At 37.1% G+C, this 22,204-nt stretch overlaps 1 protein-coding gene across 2 annotated transcripts; it reads right to left on the bottom strand.

Annotated features, from left to right (window-relative positions):
- Window positions 1-4,699: 4,699 nt before the first annotated feature.
- LOC139974544 (uncharacterized) lies at window positions 4,700-20,295 on the bottom strand. 2 transcript variants are annotated; one of them, XM_071981755.1, is made up of 6 exons: window positions 20,173-20,295; window positions 19,358-19,423; window positions 9,391-9,950; window positions 8,760-9,065; window positions 7,060-7,342; window positions 4,700-6,335 (listed from the first exon to the last, which is right to left on the bottom strand). In XM_071981755.1, exons 1-6 carry the CDS (start codon window positions 20,252-20,254, stop codon window positions 6,058-6,060), a joined length of 1,575 nt encoding a protein of 524 aa, XP_071837856.1. In that variant the 5' UTR covers window positions 20,255-20,295; the 3' UTR covers window positions 4,700-6,057. The 2 variants fall into 2 exon arrangements, with proteins under 2 accessions (XP_071837856.1, XP_071837857.1); XM_071981756.1 differs by lacking the exon at window positions 20,173-20,295 and adding an exon at window positions 19,833-19,955.
- Between the last annotated feature and the right edge of the window lie 1,909 nt (window positions 20,296-22,204).

Below are 22,204 nucleotides of genomic sequence, written 5' to 3'. Positions count from 1 at the left end.
GGGCTATATTAAATTAACGTACTTCTTAGAGCGAACTGTTGCAAGGCAATTCTGTGTAATAAAGTGTGGTGTGGACTGTTAAAGTATCGCCCAAATGCAGTAACAGTTCCCATATTGTTGTATGTGGATTAGTGACAAAAACAGGGTCCCTTGAAAGTTGTGTTGTTTTCACCTGCATATTTTATATAATACTACAACCGTGGTGTTTTCTCTACCCACCCCCCCCTCCTCAAACACACACCTTTTTAACTCTTTTTGTATAATTGTCATTTATACGTATGTAAAAATTCAGCTTCCAAATATTCCTTGATTCCTTTCTCCTCTCTTTCACAAGGAAGCACAGATAAAGATGAGTACAGTGGATTTATAGGTGATGAAGGTTATATTCGGTGTGATTATTAATCTGAGTTTCAATGTGATTGGCCTCAACAATTTAATGCAATTACAATAAAGAATCAACGTACAAACGTAATGATGGCTAAGTTATAGCAACAGACTAGTACACTGAAAGTTAGCTGGGTGTACATATTCAACCTTGGCTTAACGTAACTAGTTCAGTACAATAATTGACGCCAGCAATTTGGAGGCACTGAATAAAACACGCAATATTATACAAATAATGAATGGTTATGAGTGCAATAGTGCAAATATTTCATGAGTTGAAAGATGGAATGTTCCATTCAACGAGGCGCAGCCGAGTTGAATGGAACAAATAACATCTTTCAACGAATGAAATATTTGCACTATTGCACGAATGGAAACCATTCATTATTTGTTTTATACAACACCTTCACATTTGGATATAATTGAAAATAATTGAAAATGAACTCACCTATCAGATTGTTTTGAACAGACAGGTTTCTCTGCTCTCTTACCATTGAAAAAAGTGCTACCAAAATAGTATAATGCATGGTTCTATCATAATAGCGTGCAATAGAGCGGATTTTGCACGCAATCGACGAGCAATTGACCAATCAAATGGCCGGAATATATTTAGGTGTTGCATAAACAAGAACAGCGTCAATAACGCAAAACTAATGCACTACGTCAATAACACAAAACGAAGGCACTGCGTCAATGACGCAAACCGAACGCACTGCGTCAATAACGCACAACGAATGCACTACGTCAATAACGCAAAACGAGCGCATTGCGTCAATAACGCAAAACGAAAGCATTGGGTCAATAACGTTAAACGAACGCACTGCGTTAATAGCACAACTATCGATTATAGTTTGGTACACAATCACTCAGGATACTTTATTTTGATCTATCCTGTGATAAAGAGAACGCATATTTACCAAAATATTCAGACTTGTTTCTAGGAAATGTTATACAATGAAAACAATACTGTACATAGACTCTGTACACTTAAGTCCTCGGATAACTGCATCTTTTATGTCAAAACTACAATTCCAGTTAATTCATCACAATGATAAATTAATGCCAGATCATTCGTTTAATAATATATTATATCATAAATTAATGTTAAAGGGAAATGGAGCCCCGTCAAACTGCTGTCCCAACATTAACAACTACTGGCCTGTAGTTGTGTCAGTTACGCCGCGTGAGCTTTACGCCGAATGAACTAATGTCTAATTAGTACTGGTAATATTAGATAAACATTACGATAATCACGTCAAATACGTTTATCAATGATTTTACATTTTCAAAGGACTTACATAAAATACGTTGATGCTGATCTTACTGGAAGACACTATCCAGAGACCCTCAGCTACCGTTCGTTCTTCAGTTGCTTCTTCAGTTATATATAGCCTACGTTATACATAGGTGTAGGTAACAGGAATGATTCTGTTGTAACAGCAAATAATTTGATTGGTTGTACATTGCGCATAACGCGAGCCCTTAGCTAATAGAAAAACAACAGTTCTTGTGATGAGCTATTTAACAGACAGAGCTGAACCATACTGTCAGGAAATCTATTTTGGACGTCCGCCGTACCTGGGAGAAGTTACAAAACATTTACACATGCTCCCGAGTTGCTTGCATGAAAAGCCACCGGCGGCATAAGTAGGCAATACAGAGTGAGTTACGTTACAATACTTACTTAGATAGTTTGCAATATATCTGTAATATATTTTAAGGTTAGGATGTATTTCCATTTCAAATCCAAAAGTTAATTGATTAATTTTAAAGTTAATTAAATCAACCGTGATTGTTGTTCCTTTTCATATGATATACGAGGTTTATTTCACTTGAAAACCGTCCCAGCGCAATGATAAATGATGGCACTTATATACGTATTACAGAAAAAAATATGAATTGTGAAGTTAAGCATGCTATTCCCCCATTGCATATGCTTAAACGTTTAAGACTTACAAACTGTCGGGATGCTAATGTTGAAAGGGTGGGGTGGGGGCCGGGATTGGGCGGGTGTAAGGAGTGGGGTTGGGCGGGGCTATATTTAGACATTTACTTAATTAACTTTACAACATTAACTTATGACTTTGATTTTCTGACTGACATATCTTCCATCTTTTCTTATTAGATTACAGAAACTTTCTTGTTATCAAGCCTTCAATCGACCTTTCACCTTTCATAATTTTAAAGTCATAAGTCCTTAGCAGATTGCACTTCCTACCCAACTTGAAGAAATTATCTTGCAAACTCGGCCAATAGATCAGTCAAATCAACCTCTGCACCCGCGGACACAAGCTAGCATCATTCTTAAGTGTATGCGAACAAATAAGAAATGTAGTTGCGTAAAAGACGCGTGGGCTGTTGAGCGTGGAAATTACTCAATTTCACTGGAATATGTGATAGTCCTACCTGGCAGTCCTAACTGAAGGTGCTCACAGACGGGTTTTTTAGGCTTCATAGGAATATTTCCATGGCAGGAAATTATTCCACATGTTTTTTTGATAACCGTTAGTTGAGTTTGTAAAAGAATATTTCCATGGCAAGCAATTATTCCACATGGTGTTTTTGATAACAGTTAGTTGAGTTTGTAAAAGAGAAAAAATGGTAAGCAGTACAGGTACATGAAAAGGACGTAGATGATTACGTGAAGAATGTCAATAGTTAATAAGCTTTGTAACAGTTGATGCATAGCTGCCAACAAACTAGCGTCTTTTAACATCACAACGCACGACAAAATCAATTTTAAAAATATCAAACACCAATAGACTTTTTAACACCATGTATTGACACAAACGTTTATCACAAAGTAAATTTTACATCAATATGATATACATAAATAACTCAAAGAAGCATTTCTGCGATAAATATTGTTGTGTAAAAGTAAGTAATAGGAGGGGCCTCTTTTTAGCTTGTGCCATCATGAAGTTGCGGATTCTGAAATACTTAAGTATCGTACGTGTGTCTGACTAATACAGCAGCAGCGACATCAGTTCACCTCTTTAAGTGGTTTTATTCTTGATAGGAATACAACAGGTTGGTTTCTCCCACTGGTAGATAATATTCCTACAAAAGCAAAATATTGTAATTTTTTTCAAACTGATAAGTTCTTTGAGACAACGGAGTGATCGATTTTCTTTCTTTTTAAGTCCCAGATATGTTTTGAGAGCTCAGTTGCTTTTGATAACGTAAGTTGCAGAAATATTTGATGTTGTTGTTGTAGCTTGCCTTGAAGCTTCTACTAACCAGACCGATGTATACGGCTGTCTCTTGACCAGTTGTGACCTTTGCTTTGCACATTATATCGCTGGAGAGACATTCCCCGGACAAGGGGCAGTCGCTCTATTTTCTGCAATTGCAAGTTATTTCACTGGTCTCCTGGTTTGCTTTCGATATAATCTTGTTATTGCGGGCTTTTATAATATGTTGCATATTCCTTATACATCTATAACCTATTTTGATGTTGCTCTTCTTATATATATTGAGTAATCGATCACTCCAACTCTTGGGAAACCCTAAAAGCAGTCTAATACATATAAGCGCAGCTCCGACCAGTGTAATCTTTCTATGGAATAAAGTTCTTCATATAAAGAAGCAGAGCCGACAAAAGCTCCAACTCAATAAACAAGCGTAGCGAATTTGTATCCAAATGTCGTCATGGCAATCGTTCAAAGAAACCACCTGACCGTCCACAAAGGAAATAGTCGTAATTGCAAGATTCAGTTGACTGATAATCGCCGCAGTGATAAGAAGTCAATGTGCTTGAAACTCTGACTAGCCACCAATAACGTGTTTATCCCTCCCTCCCTCCCTCCCTCCCTCCCTCCCTCCCTCCCTCCCTCCCTCCCTCCCTCCCTCCCTCCCTCCCTCCCTCCCTCCCTCCCTCCCTCCCTCCCTCCCTCCCTCCCTCCCTCCCTCCCTCCCTCCCTCCCTCCCTCCCTCCCTCCCTCCCTCCCTCCCTCCCTCCCTCCCTCCCTCCCTCCCTCCCTCCCTCCCTCCCTCCCTCCCTCCCTCCCTCCCTCCCTCCCTCCCTCCCTCCCTCCCTCCCTCCCTCCCTCCCTCCCTCCCTCCCTCCCTCCCTCCCTCCCTCCCTCCCTCCCTCCCTCCCTCCCTCCCTCCCTCCCTCCCTCCCTCCCTCCCTCCCTCCCTCCCTCCCTCCCTCCCTCCCTCCCTCCCTCCCTCCCTCCCTCCCTCCCTCCCTCCCTCCCTCCCTCCCTCCCTCCCTCCCTCCCTCCCTCCCTCCCTCCCTCCCTCCCTCCCTCCCTCCCTCCCTCCCTCCCTCCCTCCCTCCCTCCCTCCCTCCCTCCCTCCCTCCATCCATCCCTTATATATAGATAAATGTTTGTTAATTAAAGAGTTCGCATGATTTGGGAGAATCGATTTAATACACTAAATGACAAGGAAAAGGTTATCTGAGTATTTGTTAACATTTGCAAAGTTGATGATTTCCACAAATTTTTAAAAAGTAATAATTACTTCGAAACCATCACAATTGAAACACATCCAATTAAATCTCAGTGTAAACTCGCATGATTAATAATAATATATGGTATCACAATGAAAGAGCAAACACAAATGCTACATTAGGACCACAACAAACACACACTCCATCTCAATTCAACAATAGAGTTAACAAATTCCATTGGCTAATGTTGATATGATGTCTTCTCAAATGTCGAAAATGGGAAAAACTTTCGGAAAACTGTTGATTTGAACAGTGATACGGCAATACCTAGTAACGAGATTTTGGCATCTAAACAGATTCTTGTAGTTTCCTTAGTTTGGAGGGTACATTTTCATTTACGAAGTGTAAATTGTTTTTTAATTTAAATAAAATAAAATTCTCAGTTAATTTAATATCAATGGGAAATATTAATATATTTGGAAACAGGTTCTCTCAGTATTTGTTAACATTTGCAAAGTTGATGATTTCCACAAATTATTAAAAAAGTAATAACTATTTCGAAACCATCACAATTGAAACACGTCTAATTAAATCTCAGTGTAAACTCGCATGATTAATAATAATATATGGTATCACAATTAAAGAGCAAACAAAAATGTTACATTAGGACCACAACAAACACACATTCTATGTCAATTCAACAATAGATTTAACAAATTCCATGCAGGAGCCTATCTTACAATTGGCTAATGTTGATATGATGTTTTCTCAAATGTCGAAAATGGAACAAACTGTCGGAAAACTGTTGATTTGAACAGTGATACGGCAATACACAGTAACTAGGGATTTTGGCATCTAAACAGATTCTTGTATTTTCCTCAGTTTGGAGGGTACATTTTCATTTACGAAGTGTAAATGTTTTTTAATTTAAATAAAATAAAATTCTCAGTTAATTTAATATCAATGGGAAATATTTTTTTGTTGTAATGTAAATAATGGACTAAAACAATGATACAAGATTACGTTACTCTACTGTATTAAAACTGAACACGACAACATCTGAGGCAATATGAATCTACTGAAATTGCAATAAATTTTACCTTCATAATGACGAAATATTAACGAGAACGAAGGATATTATTTCAGGCTCGATGTGGGGTTTCAGGCTCGTAAATATCTCTAGGAATACACTATAAGTCATATTCATTTAATCTGTGGTGAAGCGTCTGCTTACTCCGTCTAAGGATACAGAAAATTGAAGATATTTGCTATATTTAATCACGTACAGGTCGAATCTTCATCTCGGTGTATTTGATGTTATGGTCAGGTCCTGGTAGTTTGTTCCAACAGATAGAGGAATGGCCCCCACAACAACCCGTAGTGGAAGGAATGACACTAGCGAAGTAGTTGCCATTGAGATTGGATCTACAGCACTCGTTGTGCCACCATGCGCCTTGTAAGACTACCGTACAGTGACGAGTATTCTTATCATTATCTTGATCGTAAGTACTAAAGAAACTGTTGAACTGATATTTCAAAGCATTTTCGTTGTCTGTTAAGACAAAAGAGAAAAAGATACATAATGCACTGACGTTTAAGCCGCATAACCCTTTTCCACCCTAGTGCGTATAATATAAAATATCACATACCATTAAGAAACTTTTAATCAAAATCTCTTTCATATTAGAAATATTGATTTAAAATATATCATACGATTAGAGTGTAATACTGAAGGGTCACTCATTGTTAAATTTTGAACGGTAAAGTCATATTACTCCACACTAGCAATAAAGTTCAAAATCTTTCCCCTCTTTATATTGCTGGTATGGTAGAGTGATATCTATGACAGAACATGAAACAAAAACGCCCCATGCATTTATAGCATTATTACGCACAAACTATACGTTCAATATTTTGCTAGTACTTAATCATCCGTCAAAAACTTATACATATACGTATAACCCATAAATTTCGTGTTTTTTCTACAAAACGTTTTGATATCCAAATGGAGAATATAAACTTAGAACAAGTAAATGGCACAACTATAGAGGGACAATAAATAAGTTCCAACTATATGTAGAATAAGCCGTGACAATGGCTTTATTATAATTATGTTATGATTAATTGAAAAAAAATTAGCATATTTTATGATTGTGCTTAATAATTTGTTCAGATAAACAACTATTTATGTAGTTATTTACATTAATGGCCGAGATAGAATTTGGTAATCTAAGATGGCAAAAGATGGAAACACCCCCATTATTTATTTAACTCACATCGGGTATTTCGTACTTCTGCTGTTCCGCTGTAAGTTCCCACCGCGGACAGACGATACTTGTCATTTTCATCGTTGATACGGAACGAGTCATATTCAGCGAAGTGTGGAGTCCCTTCCCTGTCGACCAGATCAATCCGGATTTGATAGTTCTCTTGATTGGTGATGTAATACAGCTTGTCATTACCCAACCAAAATTCATGAACGATCTGACCAAAGCCTTCTTTGTAGCTGGTCCAGTTACGGTAAAAATCAACAGAACCATTAACTCGACGTTGGAACACCTGAAATCAAAATAAATTAAGGACTTCCTAAGATTTACAAAGTTATACAAAACTCAGAAGTCATGGGAATATTTATGAAGACTTACGGAACAGAACCAAAGGATGAACATAAATAAGTCAGTTACCGAGTACTTAAAGAACATAATCGAATATAAGACAATCCATAGTAAACAGAAAAAGAAGATTGGCATTTTACGAGCTTATGCTATTTGACTTCTAGTAGCAATCACATAAAGAAAACAAAATTACAAGAGAGTACCGATATTGTCACTATTCTGTTACACTCAGGGGGTAGGAGCCGGAGGAAGGGGGGCACTGGGGCATTTTTATTTGTTATTATTCACGTGCACCATAATAGTGTTGATGTGTAAATGTGTAAAATAATTGTGTCATGCATGCAAACATATAAGTCAACATTTTAAGTTCAGCTTATAATGTTTTATGTTAGTTGTTTTATAATATTCATTATCATACGGTTTTATATGTTTTCTAAATACATGTGTTTTGAGTAATGCAATACTAGTATACTTCTTCTTGAATTCGATCTTCTCTGGTTTGTGATATTTCTACTCCCTTGAAATCAATATAGCACACTCGACATGTACCTTCTTGTTATTGAACGTTATTGCCTGCAATTCATTTAAATACGTTTTTTAACACCTTCCCCCATTGCCATATACAATCTATGTTAAACAAAATCAATAAGTTAAGAAGTAATCAATGTATCAATGTAACTTATATACGTGAAGTGCGTTTTCCCCCTGATAACATATGTATTGGTCCATAATGTCATCGTATACCGGACTATAGGAAATATCAACTCATTTCTCAAAAAACAAATTTTATGAATGTTGATTATGTGACACGGCAAAGGAGATTGTGTGCACGACGAGTCGGTTGAACATTCAACGCAGCTTATTTTTGATGGACGAGATCGCGTTTTTTTCTTCTCCCTGTTGTGGGCAACATATTTCTTAAGTAATGTAACATTTCACTTCGGTGTAAGGTAGCGTGTACTCACTGAGGGAATTCTAAAATAAACGCTTGAAACGTTTGTCGTTTTTAACAATGTATCATTAAAGAGTACGGTAAGCCAGATCAGTTAATTGGTTTAATTAATGGCGTAGATACCACTGTTGTTACAACTAGCATTGTATTTGTATTTGTAATAAGTAATGCTTTAAGGTTAACAATTTGAACGTAGCAATCACAGACAAACAAATAGAATTCAACGGAGGACAATCCGGATTTGTCACAATCTTTCAGTCTGTATCTGTGTAATGCTAATTAAATAAACTAATGACGCAAGTAATTACTTAATATTAAACATCAGTAAATAGTTTATGTCATCTGTGATTCATTATTTGTGAATTATATACCAAAAGCCTACAGAAATCTAGATTCTATTATGACTTACCGTCCATCCACCTCCGTCAGCCATGTTGCAATACACTGGAAATGGTGATCCAGGCCAGCCAGTTGGTTTAATGGTGTAGATACCACTTTCGTTAATACCAGCAGTATATACATCTTGGCAGTTAGTAACCTGCAAACATGTTTTTCCATCACCATAGTAACCAGCCGTGCAGTAACATTGGTGTACGTTGCCTTGTTTCTCACACTGTGCATTGGGGCTGCAACTGTATACGTCATCCCACGTGACACTGCCATTGATACAGTGAGCCATTCTTGTACAATCAGGGTTGACATAAAATCCACCGGCCTGTGCAATAGTAACGTGGTTGTAAACAGTGATAGTAAATTATAACAATAATAGGAATAACTATAACGATAGTAATGATAACTGTAGTGACGAAGATGACGACGACGATGACGATTAAAGTGAAGACGACGATGATGATGATGATATTTTTTTTTGCTGTCGGCATAAAGAATGGATAGCAGTATATCAAAATTAACGTAGAGTCAAGAGGAAACTGGCAGAATACTGTCATTTGTACTTGAATTTAAACATCTGAAAGTCATTTATTTTATATTAAGTGACTTCTCGATATCTGGCTGCAGAAGTAAAGAATTGGGAAACTCACCGAAATGCTTGCATTCACACTTGTCATTTGACATGTGCAATTCTCAGGTGCCGCACAGACCATTTCATTGTCATCATTGTAGCATCGCAGCTGACCAAGTAGGCAGGCAGTCGGGGTTGATAAAAGAGTTGTGTCGATTGACTGAGAGGAGCTTTCAACTGGCGGTGAGGTGGTGCTCTGCTTGGTTGTTTCAACCGAGGACACCGTAGTGTCAGGCAAGGAGGAGAGTGTGCTAATCGGCGGTGAGGTGGTGCTCAGCACGGTTGTTTCAACCGAGGACACCGTAGTGTCAGGCAAAGAGGAAAGTGTGCTAATCGGCGGTGAGGTGGTGCTCAGCACGGTTGTTTCAACCGAGGACACCGTAGTGTCAGGCAAAGAGGAGAGTGTGTTAATCGGTGGTGAGGTTGTGCTCTGCGTGGTTGTTTCAACCGAGGACACCGTAGTGTCAGGCAAAGAGGAGAGTGTGCTAATCGGCGGTGAGGTTGCGCTCTGCGTGGTTGTTTCAACTGGGGAGACCGTAGTCCCAGACAAAGAGTTGGTGCTCTGCTTGGTAGTATCATCTTAAATAGAGAACACAATTAAAAGGTGAATTTGTTAAAGGTAAATAAAGAGGTTCTTTCTTTCTCTGTGTTTGCAACTTGCGAAAATCTTGAGAAAACAGATGTAAATTCTGTTGGTATTTCACACCTTTCAATTAATCAGTTCCACTTAAGTCTGTCTCTATTAATGAAAAAACAATAGGTTGTCTGGAGTATGAAACGAACATGGAACAGTAGAAATATCCATAAATTCCTGTTCCGCTCGATTACAAGTAAAGTAATAACTTAAATCGAAGTGATTATTCGCAGGGCAGACCGGCAAATAACGTACACGGAACCTTATTCGCAGGGCTGTGACGATTTTGAAAATAGGTTTATTATTAGGTTTTGCTATTGATACCAGTCAGTTTAGGGGCCTTGAAAAAGCCAACCTTTTGTTCCCAAATAGTCTTAGCCACTTCATAAGCTAATTTTTGGAGTCCCAGCAGTTCAAGTTTAAAAGCTTATTTTAAGGGAGCTTATCTTGGGATTCCCCAAAAGCCGATATTGCCTGAAAGCCAATATGGTCAAAGGTGTGACACCCCCCTCCCACACCTTTACATGCAAATGAGCAGTCACTCTGCAAAAAAAAGGTGAACGTGATCGAGGGATGACATTTTTATGTTGGCGGTACTAATGCTAGACTGGCTCAATCTTAAGGCCCTAGGCTCCCAAAACCAATCTTAACAGCATTAACCCAGCAAACACAAAACGTTATCATAACATTTTTAATAGAGCCTCTAAAATATATTTTTATAACGTTAAATGTGGTGTTATAAAAGCGTCGGCATAACGTTTTTATGAGATATTAATGTTATATTAATGTTATTACGAAAAAATGTTTCGAAATGATAACCTGAAAACGTTTTCGTGACATATTTATTACACCACAAATAACGTTATCAAAACAAAAGACGAAACATTTTAATAACGTTTCAAAAACGTTTTTGTGTTTGCCGGGAAGATAGGAATCCCAAAGGCCAATAAATTCCTCAAAATATAGAGGCTCCCAATTAAGACTCTCAAAAAGATAGCTGGTGCCCAAAAGCAAACTCGAATAGCCCCAAAGCAAACTCGAATAGCCCAAAAATTACTGAGCCCGTTAACCCAGTCAAAGGCTGCCCTGTGAATAAGGTGTATGTGTCTGGCTATTCACAGGGCAGCCCTGCAAATAAGATGCTCGTGTCTGGCTATTCACAGGGCTGCCCTGTGAATAAGATACTTGTGTCTGGCTATTCACAGGGCTGCCCTGTGAATAAGGTGTGTGTGTGTGTCTGGCTATTCGCAGGGCTGCCCTGCGAACAAGCCCCACCAACTTAAATACCTGTTAGCTATTTAACAATTATTATTTAAAAAAATATCTTCTGAACTGACTTCGCTTTTGGTCATTCCACATATTCAAACTGTTTACCTTCGTCTTTATAGGACAAGCAGTGTTTTTCTATTCTTGTCAGCCTCTTAGCAAAGTCACGTGACTTTGTAGAGAAACAGTAAAAGCTGACAGACAGTGAGGGTGTGAAGAAGGTGGTGCTCTTTCTGATGGTGTAAAGATGTATCATCTAAAGGCATCAGTAGATTTCTCCTTGGTGGGCAGAGGATGGTTACAGCGCTAGCTCCATCCTCAGCGCACTAAATATTCATATATGATAGGGGGTTAAGCAAGCAGGAGAAACAGTCAAATAAGACGAGGAAATGTGCAAATAACCATCTAATTATTGCATATGACAAAGTCAAATTCTTGCTAGATCAAAGGGGTATGAATAACCTCAAGGGCGGCGGGGAACCGGGGGGGGGGGCACGTGGGGCACGTGCCCCCCCACTTTTCCTCAGGTTAAAAATGTGCCCCTTTTCTACATAAAAATTGGGGTGTCTCAAGTTAGCAATTAGAGGCCAGGGAACCAGAATGAACACTCGGGAAGGGCCGTTTCCGGCCATCTGAGGGGTTTGTAAAACCAAAAATTTTCTTGGACGCTCCGCGCCAACCGAAGGTGGCGCTTCGCTCAGATAGTCGTGCACACAACTTTGCAAATCCTGGCTACGCCCCTGACTTTTAATGAATTTAAGTGGGTCAAACTCAATAGCTATTTCGAATGGAAAAAAAATTGTTAAGATATTATCAAGAAATAAACTCTAATTAAGATGATTCCTACATTAGCAACTAGCATGTTTTCACCTCATTTTGTCTCAAAAGAAAACTTGTTCCTTGTGTCCCAATGTGCACATTGGATGTTGCAGTGCTATATGCATATTTTCCTTGAGGGGGGTGGGGGGCGTTGATGGAGAGATGTGTTTATGCAAATAAGATAATGCAATAAGGGTTATAAAGGGTACTAAATATAAGGCTGCATCAGTCCAATCGAATTTCTGCAAAGTGCCCTTTGATGTCGGTGCCCCCCCACCAGATTGAAAGTGCTTCCGCCGCCCTTGAATAACCTTAAATCAGTGTTTAAATGGAAAGGTGAAATAACGGGATCATGTCGATTTTGTCATTTCTGCGGTACAGTCAGTACGCGCGATATTGAAGTATAACCTAACGTTAGCTCTTACGTTGTTAGGCTACGTTAGGCCAGATCCTTTCCCTGATGTAGTAAATACGCTGTACTAGCTATGAGATAGTATAGGCTAGTATTTGTATAGTAAGTACTTTCGGACTAGGCCTAAGTCTAGACCTAAGTAAGTATATTCCTACTGTGTGTCATACTCAAAGCAAGACCTTCCCTAATTAACGACCGCCTCTAGTACTACTTCTACCAAATGCGAGTAATTGTGGTGTACGCTAACTCCTGAGGGCACACCTAATCAAAGCCACACATTATAGTGATATTATGCATAGACCTTTGTGCTTTGGGGTCAGTACACTTTAGTCTTAGACCATGTAGGCCTAGCCTGCCTTCGCTTTTAAAAGACTGTAGGCTTAGGCTATACTACTAGTGGTCTTACATGTTCGGGAAATGGCTATTAGTGATTGCCGACAGTGAAGGAAGAGATTGCTTAAAATTGCAAGTGATGCATTTATTGTAGAGGCCTACATTAACCTCTGAGTGTAAAACTTACCCAGGCTAGGCTATAACCAGTTAAGCTATATTAGTAAACTTAGGTTATATGCATTTGAAATTTAATTTAAAAAATGATAATTTTGTACTATTCATTTATAAAAACCAAGAAACTTGTGAATGGATCATCTCAATCTAGACTATAGTTCAATGTAAATTATGGGGGGGGGGGGGTACTTGTTTGTCAAACTTAAAAATGTTTGGTGAAATTAATTAGGCTAAGCCTACTAATGCAATGATATAGGTATAGCCTAGGCCTAGCCACAAATAAGTTTTATCCACGTGAGACATGTAAAAATGAAACACCACATAACTAGGTCACAGCTTTGCACTCCTAATGTTATAAGCCTCACACTATAAAACAGAAATGAGTTTTATTACATCTCATGCTGTTCTTATTCTACAATTATACTCCCCAGAAGTAGGTTTTGAAGCACTGTCAGTGAGGCAGATTATATTTCCATATTAGGCACAGCAGATCATGAATTTGGTGTAAATCTCAATAAACTGAACTGCCCATAGCAGGGACTCCTTATATCATTGATTTTCTGAACATTAAAAAGGGACACATTTACAGTAAGGCATATTATGTTTCCGTATATATCACAGCAGATCATGAATTTGGTGTAAATCTCAATAAACTGAACTGCCAAAGCAGGGACTCCTTATATCATTGATTTTCTGAACATTAAAAAGGGACACATTTACAGTAAGGCATATTATGTTTCCGTATATATCACAGCAGATCATGAAATCGGTGTAAATCTCAATAAACCGAACTGCCCATAACAGGATTCCTTATAGTATGATTTCTGAACAATCTAAAGGGACACATATACAGTTTTCATGGGAGAGAATGTTTGTATGGATACAAACTGATAAGTATTTAAACATGGTACAAAACTCAAATAAAGACCGTTAATGTAATTGATTTTGTTTTACTTTGAAACTATTTCTAACAAAGGTGACCGGCTTCTGTTAGGTGCAGAAATAAATAACTCTTTCTGCTGTTATGTGTTATTTTTTTGGCAGAAATGGAAGATTTGTACCGAGAGGAGCTAACAGCCACGACAGAGTACAAGAAGCACACAACCTTCAGCCTTCCATTACCGTACTTGCAAACTACATGAAAAATCTGTAGGCTGCAGTTTACTTAGCCCTATGATGGTATATTGTAGTTGAGCAACTACAACTCATACCATCAAGTCAAAAGTCCAACACAAAAATGAGTTGCAAGGTGATTGATACCATGTATAAGTTATGCATGTAGAGGTCAATTGAGGTCACTGCGATCATTGCAATATACCATTATCTCATACTTCCATACACTTCTTCCTATTAAAGTGTTAAAATATATCGATTTATCTTTGCACAAGATTGATCTCTTACTCTCCGCAAATTGTGATAGCATAACTTGAAGCCACTGCGAAGTCATCAATTTTACATTAGATGAATTTCTTGTGATAGAGAAATCCAGTTAAATTAAAGTGCATCTATCTTAGAAATTTCAAAACAGAGAGGCCAAATCAGGACTGTACAACACATAATTGTACACTATGCTAAGCATATCCTACATTCTGTATTGCAGATGGCAAGTCTCTGACTTCTAGTTTTATTTCTCCATGGTATAAACAAAGAGTGTGACCATAGCCTTCAGTAAAGTGTCAGTCCTCTTTAAAATTCTTGCCATAGAGCAGTGAGATGCTTGCGAGTCACTTCGCCCAACAACCATTTCGCCCAACTGCCATTTCACCCAACCAGCCTGGTCATTTCGCCCAACCGCGTTGGTCATTTCGCCCAACCAGCATGGTCAGTTCGCCCAACCGTGTTGGTCATTTCGCCCAACCGTGTTGGTCATTTCGCCCAACCGTGTTGGTCATTTCGCCCAACCGTGTTGGTCATTTCGCCCAACCGTGTTGGTCATTTCGCCCAACCTTAGTTTTACTAATATTCAGTCAGAATAATATTACTTTTTCTATTCCACCAGTTCAATTTGATTTATTTTGGGTAAGGTTACTTCGTAATAGGTATCTTGGCTATCTTGGAAAAAGGGGGGGGGGGAGGGGGGGAGAAGATGTAAACTTTCAGTGAATGTTATTTTACTGTATCAAATTTAAACAATTTCACAAATCTTTTGTTGCAGATGAACTTGGCATTTTCTCTTGTCACTCTGTTGTTCTGGGGAATTTCAACATCGAAGGGTGCAATGGTGCATCCTTGCAATTATTCATATACATGTAAAACAAGTAATTGTTATTTTTTAGATTTATGTTTAATCTACATGAAATTGTGTTAGCTGATAGCCCACTGATTATTGGTAAAGTGGAACCAGTTTAGATCTGTAAGGAAATTAAGGAAATTGAACAATTTATTTACTGAGGTATCAGCAAGAAGCAACAGGACTTTGCAAAGCATGGCAACAAATTTGTCTGAAGCGAAGAGAAAATTGCTTGATAGAGAGCTTTCAGTGCTCCTACCTTCATCTACCATAAAATGACAACAGAAACACTGTTGAACCAGTATCACAACCTTTGGTTTGACTATCGGCTAAGTGCTGTAAATAACACTATTGACTCATTTTGCTCTAAGCGACGTGTAATGCACATTTACACATTTGACCTTCGCCTATTATGCAATTGGTATGTCAAGTTCACGAACACAGGCTGTTTGTACTTAAACCTCCATTTTCTTGTTTGTCGCAAAAAGATCAGAGGAAACGACCGTGAAAAATCTTTAATCTTTAATTGGCTGCCAACACAGTGTGTTACTGCACTTGCTATAAAAAAAAGGCTAATGCAATTTATTCCTTTTCTAAAACTGAAACTGATAAAATAATAATGTTTTCAAAAAGTTTGGCACAAACTAGTAGACTGTAGAAAGCGATTAATCTTCTTTTTCATTCTAGTTCGTTAGCACACCATTTATTAATTTAATTGCTTCATTCCTTTCCTAGATTGGTACAAACTGGAAGAGGTGAAAAATGAGAAATTGAGAGAGGCTACCAAGTAACACAGCTTTGCAGTAGTAGAATGATGTCTTTGGCTTGGATGATGCACATCAAGAATGTGATTGTAGCTGTTTTTATGAGAAAAAAATTATGTTTTGCATTTCAATTCATCTCTCTGAACTTTAATTAAACTTGCATAGAGATGGCCTGTGATGAAGAGACATGTGGAAGTGCACAGGAATTATATGTCATAGGTCATTTAGGGTTCAGTTTAGTTAATTGTTTTGAAACGCTTCTTCTGAGTCCTGGGACGGACATGTTGATGAATGCAAAACGTGATCATAATTATGGTCATTCAGAATTTCAGAAAGTTCATGTTCAAGGACACTTTGGTCTATTCTTTAACTACTTAACTGTTTGCTCAAAATCTTTTCAAATTAATCTTTCTTGTTATGATAATAAGCTTTAACTTACCACTTTCTAATGGAGTTAAAATGATTTGCACAAGTATGTGAGGTCCAAGGATGAGCTTATGACCAAAACGTTAATGGTATTTTTGGAAGCCTAATTATTGTCTTGCAGATGTTCGGTTTGGCTGTGCAAAGTGGTAAAATATAATTGTAATTCAAATAAAAATATGAATAAATTACCAATAAGAAAATAATTAGATTAAAACAATAAATTTGGTATTAGGTCATCCTAATCAACAACAATGTGGACATAGATCTTCTAAGACCTTCCTATCTAGTTTAATGGTAGTCAGTATAGGCCCCAAATTATAGCACGCTATAATGGCAAGAAGTTTTCAAAAAGTACCCTCCTGGAGGTCTTTACTCTCCAATTAGTCTCAGACATATTTAAGGAACACACAAGATGGCTGAATGGGAAAATTTCCTCAAAGGTTGTAATAAAAACAGTTTAAAAATTCTGACTAAAGGTGACCACATTTGAATATCTAGCATATTTGCGGCTAATACAGCATACCTTTAAAGAAAAGAAGCTACTGACACAGGGCTGAATTTTGTCGTAACAAATGTTATTGGGAGAGAGGCGTTGATCAAGTTTTTCAAGAGAATTTCTTGTTCTACACTGAAAACTGTTCGAGTGATTTTCAAGTTATCCTTGTGCAAAAGTGCTGATCAAGGTCTTGGTATCCCTGTTACATTTCACAGTTGATGTCGAGCAATCAGAGCTTCAGCATGTGACGATGGTTATGCTGTAAATATGTCCTCAAAATTTTGTTTTTAGTATTGCATTTCTTATATTAATTCATTGTATAAGTATTTGAGGAATGAATTAAACTAAATTGCGAAAGTTCACTTAGTACTCAAAATTCAAAAGTAATGGAGATGCAAATAAAGTTAGCTATCAGTAACATTGATGATGTTATTTTATAATTTATGTTTTGCTTTTTCTCAATTTGAATGCATTGCTACTTAAATGGAGAATAAGGTGGCATACCAAATAGTATTAACAAGGAAAGGGGTGATTTAACCAGGAATGAGGTGGAAAATCAGTTTAATATTAACCAGGATAATGGTGACATCAACCAGGAAATGTTGTTTAATTTAACCAGAAAGGAGTGCAATATTCTGTGATATTAACCAGGATAGTATTAGCACCAACCAGGAAAAGTGTGGTAAATTTGACCCGGAGAGGTGAAATATTTCATGATATTAACCAGGATAGTATTAGCATTAACCAGGAAATGTTGATTAATTTGACCAGGAAAGAGGTGGAACATTTTATGATATTAACCACAACAGTATTAGCACAAACCAGGAAATGTTTGTTCATTTGACCAGGAAAGAGGTGAAATATTTCATGACATTTACCAGGATAGTATTAGCATTAACCAGGAAAAGTGTGGTAAATTTGACCAGGAGAGGTGAAATATTTCATGATATTAACCAGGATAGTATTAGCATCAACCAGGAAATTCATTTTTGTGGGACCGTTCCACTAAATAAACGGGAAGGCGGGGCTGGGGGGTGGGGGCAACTTATGAGCGTAAGAGTCCCGTCCGCCCAAAATTGACCAAAATATACCTTCATTCTGAGTGATATTAGAAGGCGCTTAACCAAGTGACAAAATATAAAATTCCTGGCATATTATAAAATATCCACATAAAGATGCTCACTTTATGCTTATTGAATTCTAGTTTGACGTTTCAATGACTCTGTTAATAACGATATCCCATTATGTTTACCTGAAATGAACAGCGTTTGTCCTAAATAGGATGTTAATTTAGTAACTCGTCAATTAAAAAAGGATAAAAAATTACTACTTGTGGATCGGACAACATCCCTTGGTCCGTATTTACATGTTTCTCTACTGAATGAGTCCCAATATACACATCAAATATCCATGAAAGCTTGCAAAATAGTGAAATCCCTAGCCTGTGGAAAACGGCATTAACATTCCCTGTTCCAAATTTCAAGTGAAGAATCTCCAACATGTAAATGATTTTAGACCAACTGATTTAGCGAGTATTGTATTTGACATAATGCAAAAGCTTCTGCTGCCACAGTTGATGGTTAGGTGTTAATCAGTGTGGGGGTAAACGTCAATTTGCTTACAGAAAAGATGTACCATGTGATTTTACGTATCCATGAAGTTGCGTCCCAATTGAATAACAAGCTAAACACTATGTCAAAGGTGCTTTACCTGGATTTCTCTTCAATACGATCAAGTTAACAAAAGATTAATGTGGAATTATACTGATCCATGGCTATTAAATTGGTTTTAGCTCATTTCATAACGACAGTTTTAACGACAAGTTAAATTAGAAAAGGACTATAAAAGTTGGGTCCATTGTCTGCTCTACTGTATACACGGACGAAATTAAATCTAACGATCATCTCTCAGTCACAAAATATGCTTATGAAACTGCATTATCATGCAAAATATACAAGATTTCATTTGTCGATCATCCTTTCAATTATCAGCAATATGTTAATGATATAGTTTCAACAAACCATCGAAAGAACTTATTGCTCATTCCCCCAAAAAACCCAAATATATATATATATATATATATATTATATATATATATATATATATATATATATATATATATATATATATAATCGTATTGGTATGTATGTAACGTTTATTATCCTTGGTTCTCCAATGTATGTAGCCTACATCTCTAAACATCTCTAATATATCTTTTCAACCGATGATTCAAGCTGTTGGTTGTATGAATGTTCCCCAAAGTAAAAATATGAGAAAACAGATGATCGCATCCATTTCAACAAAATTCCATAAACTTTATAAAGTTTTCTTGTTAGTACTTTAACCTTAACTATAGCAGGAAAATGAATGGAAAATTGTATATTATGTTGTAATCACAAGATCTAGTTGAACTATAGAAATGAAAGTCTTACCATTTGTTGGACCTTTGTAACAACTTCCTCCAACACCAGGAAACTTCTCCGCAAATTTACACAATCCTAAAAGCGAAATGACAAAACAAAAGGCACATTGGACTTTACTAATGATTACAAGTTTGTCACGGGAGCATGTCCGCGTTTCGGGAGGATTGGGGTGGGAGCGGAAGGGTGAATTACCATTTCAAGAGGATCGGATTTGCTTTCAGCATAATTTTTTTCTCAGAATGTTGAATTCAAATTGTAGAAAGTGTAGTTACATCTGTTTCTAACTCATTTCTTGAATTCAAAGTTGTTCCAGATCTGTTTCGTATGTTTATTTTTATTGTGCACAAAACCATGTAGTCAAATATCTGAGCTGCTTTGATTTCTTCCTTCTTTATTAAACATAAAAGTGCGTTTTAATTCGTTATTATTGATTACATAAATTGATATATAGGTTTCCGTCTACAAACTTACTCTTGTCACATACCTTGATATATTCGTGCCAAATTTCCGATTACAATCATTATCGTAAGTTATATCGTAACTTTGAGTAACCATAGAAACACCAAGTAAAAAAAAAACAGAGTATAGCAATCCCCCAATTACACCATATACACAACGTCACATCACTGCTGACAGAACAAACTGTTTTATTTGAAAATAGAAGTGGATTATGCTACAAGTACATCAAGGTCTCGCTAGTTCTTATTCTATATATCGTAAATGAATAAGGTTTCAAGCTACTGACTGTATGCATATTTACTTTATTTCAGTTGTCAAATGCATGATAAGGAACGGAAAAAAATATATAAATTAAGAATACTCACTGCCTGCTGCTAAAGATGTACCAAAACATGCCATGAAAATAAGAAGGTGTTGGAAACATATGCTATTTTCTTTAACAGCCATGTTTTTCAGTTGTTCTCAGATCTGAGCAGAGTCTGATTAAAAATGTTCGGTACATGTACTATGTCATGGTTTTTAAATTGCCATATGTTGTCGAGCTTTTAAGAGATTCATGCATATTCATCAATTCACTAAAGGTTGGGTCTCTTTTTCTAATCTCTGCGCAGTAGGGAAGTTTAACGAATCGTGGGAGGCTAATATGTTAATCAGTTAATAAGATGGGAGGAGACAATTAAATGGCTGACTGGCTCGATATTTTAATATGAAACATAGATTGTTCGCCAATAAGGTTACTTAAATATGTCATGAAATTCGTCTTTACTCAAGGATGAGTAGTAATTTAAAAAATACCTTCTTAAACTGCCAATAAATAAAACAGCGCTGTATTGACAGGAACGATTAAGACCATATCTAGTGGGATTTATATTTTGCTCAAATTACAAAAAAAAAACGCAGGAAGGAGGAGCGATTAAAGATAAAGATTGTGAAATTTGAGAAAAGAGCCATGTCAGCTATCCCAAGGTATAATAGTTTGCATCACATAACTTAATGAAATTTGATATCCCCGACTGCTTTCCCCGGAAAAGGCTATTACCTGATTGGCTGGCTGGTTTCTCGATAACTCTGGCATATCCTATTCAGGAAAATGTTTTTCATGAACAAACATATATTGACCTTTCTTGGGATCTATCTAATTGATACATTTTTGAACAATTGAAGGTCCTTATATGCAATCTGGTGCAATGTTTTGCCAGTTTCACCATTATCATATGATATCAAATTATCAGCAGATTTTGTTTCCTGTTTGAATTCTTTGTTCTTTTCAATATTATATCAGAAAGACAAACAAAGTGCTCTTTTACAAATTTTCCAGTAGGATGATTCTCGTTTATTGTCCAATGTCTGGACTTTAATAGAGTTGACGAACTTCACTGATGGACAATATAAACTTTCATATATTGTAGCAGAATTTCACATCATTATGATAAGATTATACGGTTTCTAATGTTTAGAGAGAAGTAAAAATGCATCAATTCATTACGCATAATTATGCGTCCTGCATTACATAACATAGACCTAGTGCCCTTCATGTAGGTTTACCGGGCATATATTAAAAGGGAGAGGCACTCATAGACTGTTGCAAATTCAAATACATCTGGTAATGTTTAAAACAATGCAGAGTCAGAATGTATGCTTAGGCTAAGTACGTTAGCTTGTGTGTGACAGCCGAGGCCAAATGAATGATTCTCGTTCAAATATTCCGCCCAGTGGATGTAAAACACTACCTTTAAATTAAAGTATAACAATCATTAAATTGATCAAAATATTGTATTTTTTAACTTTGATCAGAGCTATAGGCTATACTATCTTTGAAATTCCCTGACTAAGGAAGACTAATGTATGAATGTTAACATCTGGACAATTTGAGGCAACCCAAGTTTACAAAGTACTTAGTACCAACCACAATTGAGTAGATTTAAGAGAAGTTGATAATTTGCTAAGAGAAGAAACACTGTAATAATTATTTATAGGAAGCGCGTATCACGTACGATTGCTTAATAAGCTTCATAACATGCTGTTCGTGCAACAACTTATGACGAATCATAGAAAGGATGAAAACGCACGTTTTCGTCGTCGTTGTGCATACGGTTCGTGACACTCCATCGAGTGCAGTTAGGTAGGCTATATGTATTTTATTACGCAGTAGCCAACTGTAGGTTTGTAAAAGGCTATAGGCTAAATTAAGCTAACTGCATCTGCCAAACTAAGTAGCTGAATCAGTAAGCCGAAGTGCTATTACGATTATAATCGAGTCAACGGAGCTGACGAGTATTCAAGATCAAAAGAGCACTGACAAAATACCATGCAAAAAACAACAGTTTTTAACATTTTTTCGACACTGAAAGGGAGGAGCAGTTGCTCCCACTGCTCCCCTGGCTACGTCCCTGCCTA

The sequence above is a fragment of the Apostichopus japonicus genome, chromosome 9, assembly GCF_037975245.1.
Source record: "Apostichopus japonicus isolate 1M-3 chromosome 9, ASM3797524v1, whole genome shotgun sequence".
Taxonomy (NCBI): domain Eukaryota; kingdom Metazoa; phylum Echinodermata; class Holothuroidea; order Aspidochirotida; family Stichopodidae; genus Apostichopus; species Apostichopus japonicus.
Note: the sequence above shows the minus strand (reverse complement) of the source record. Positions and strands in the feature narration are given on the sequence as shown.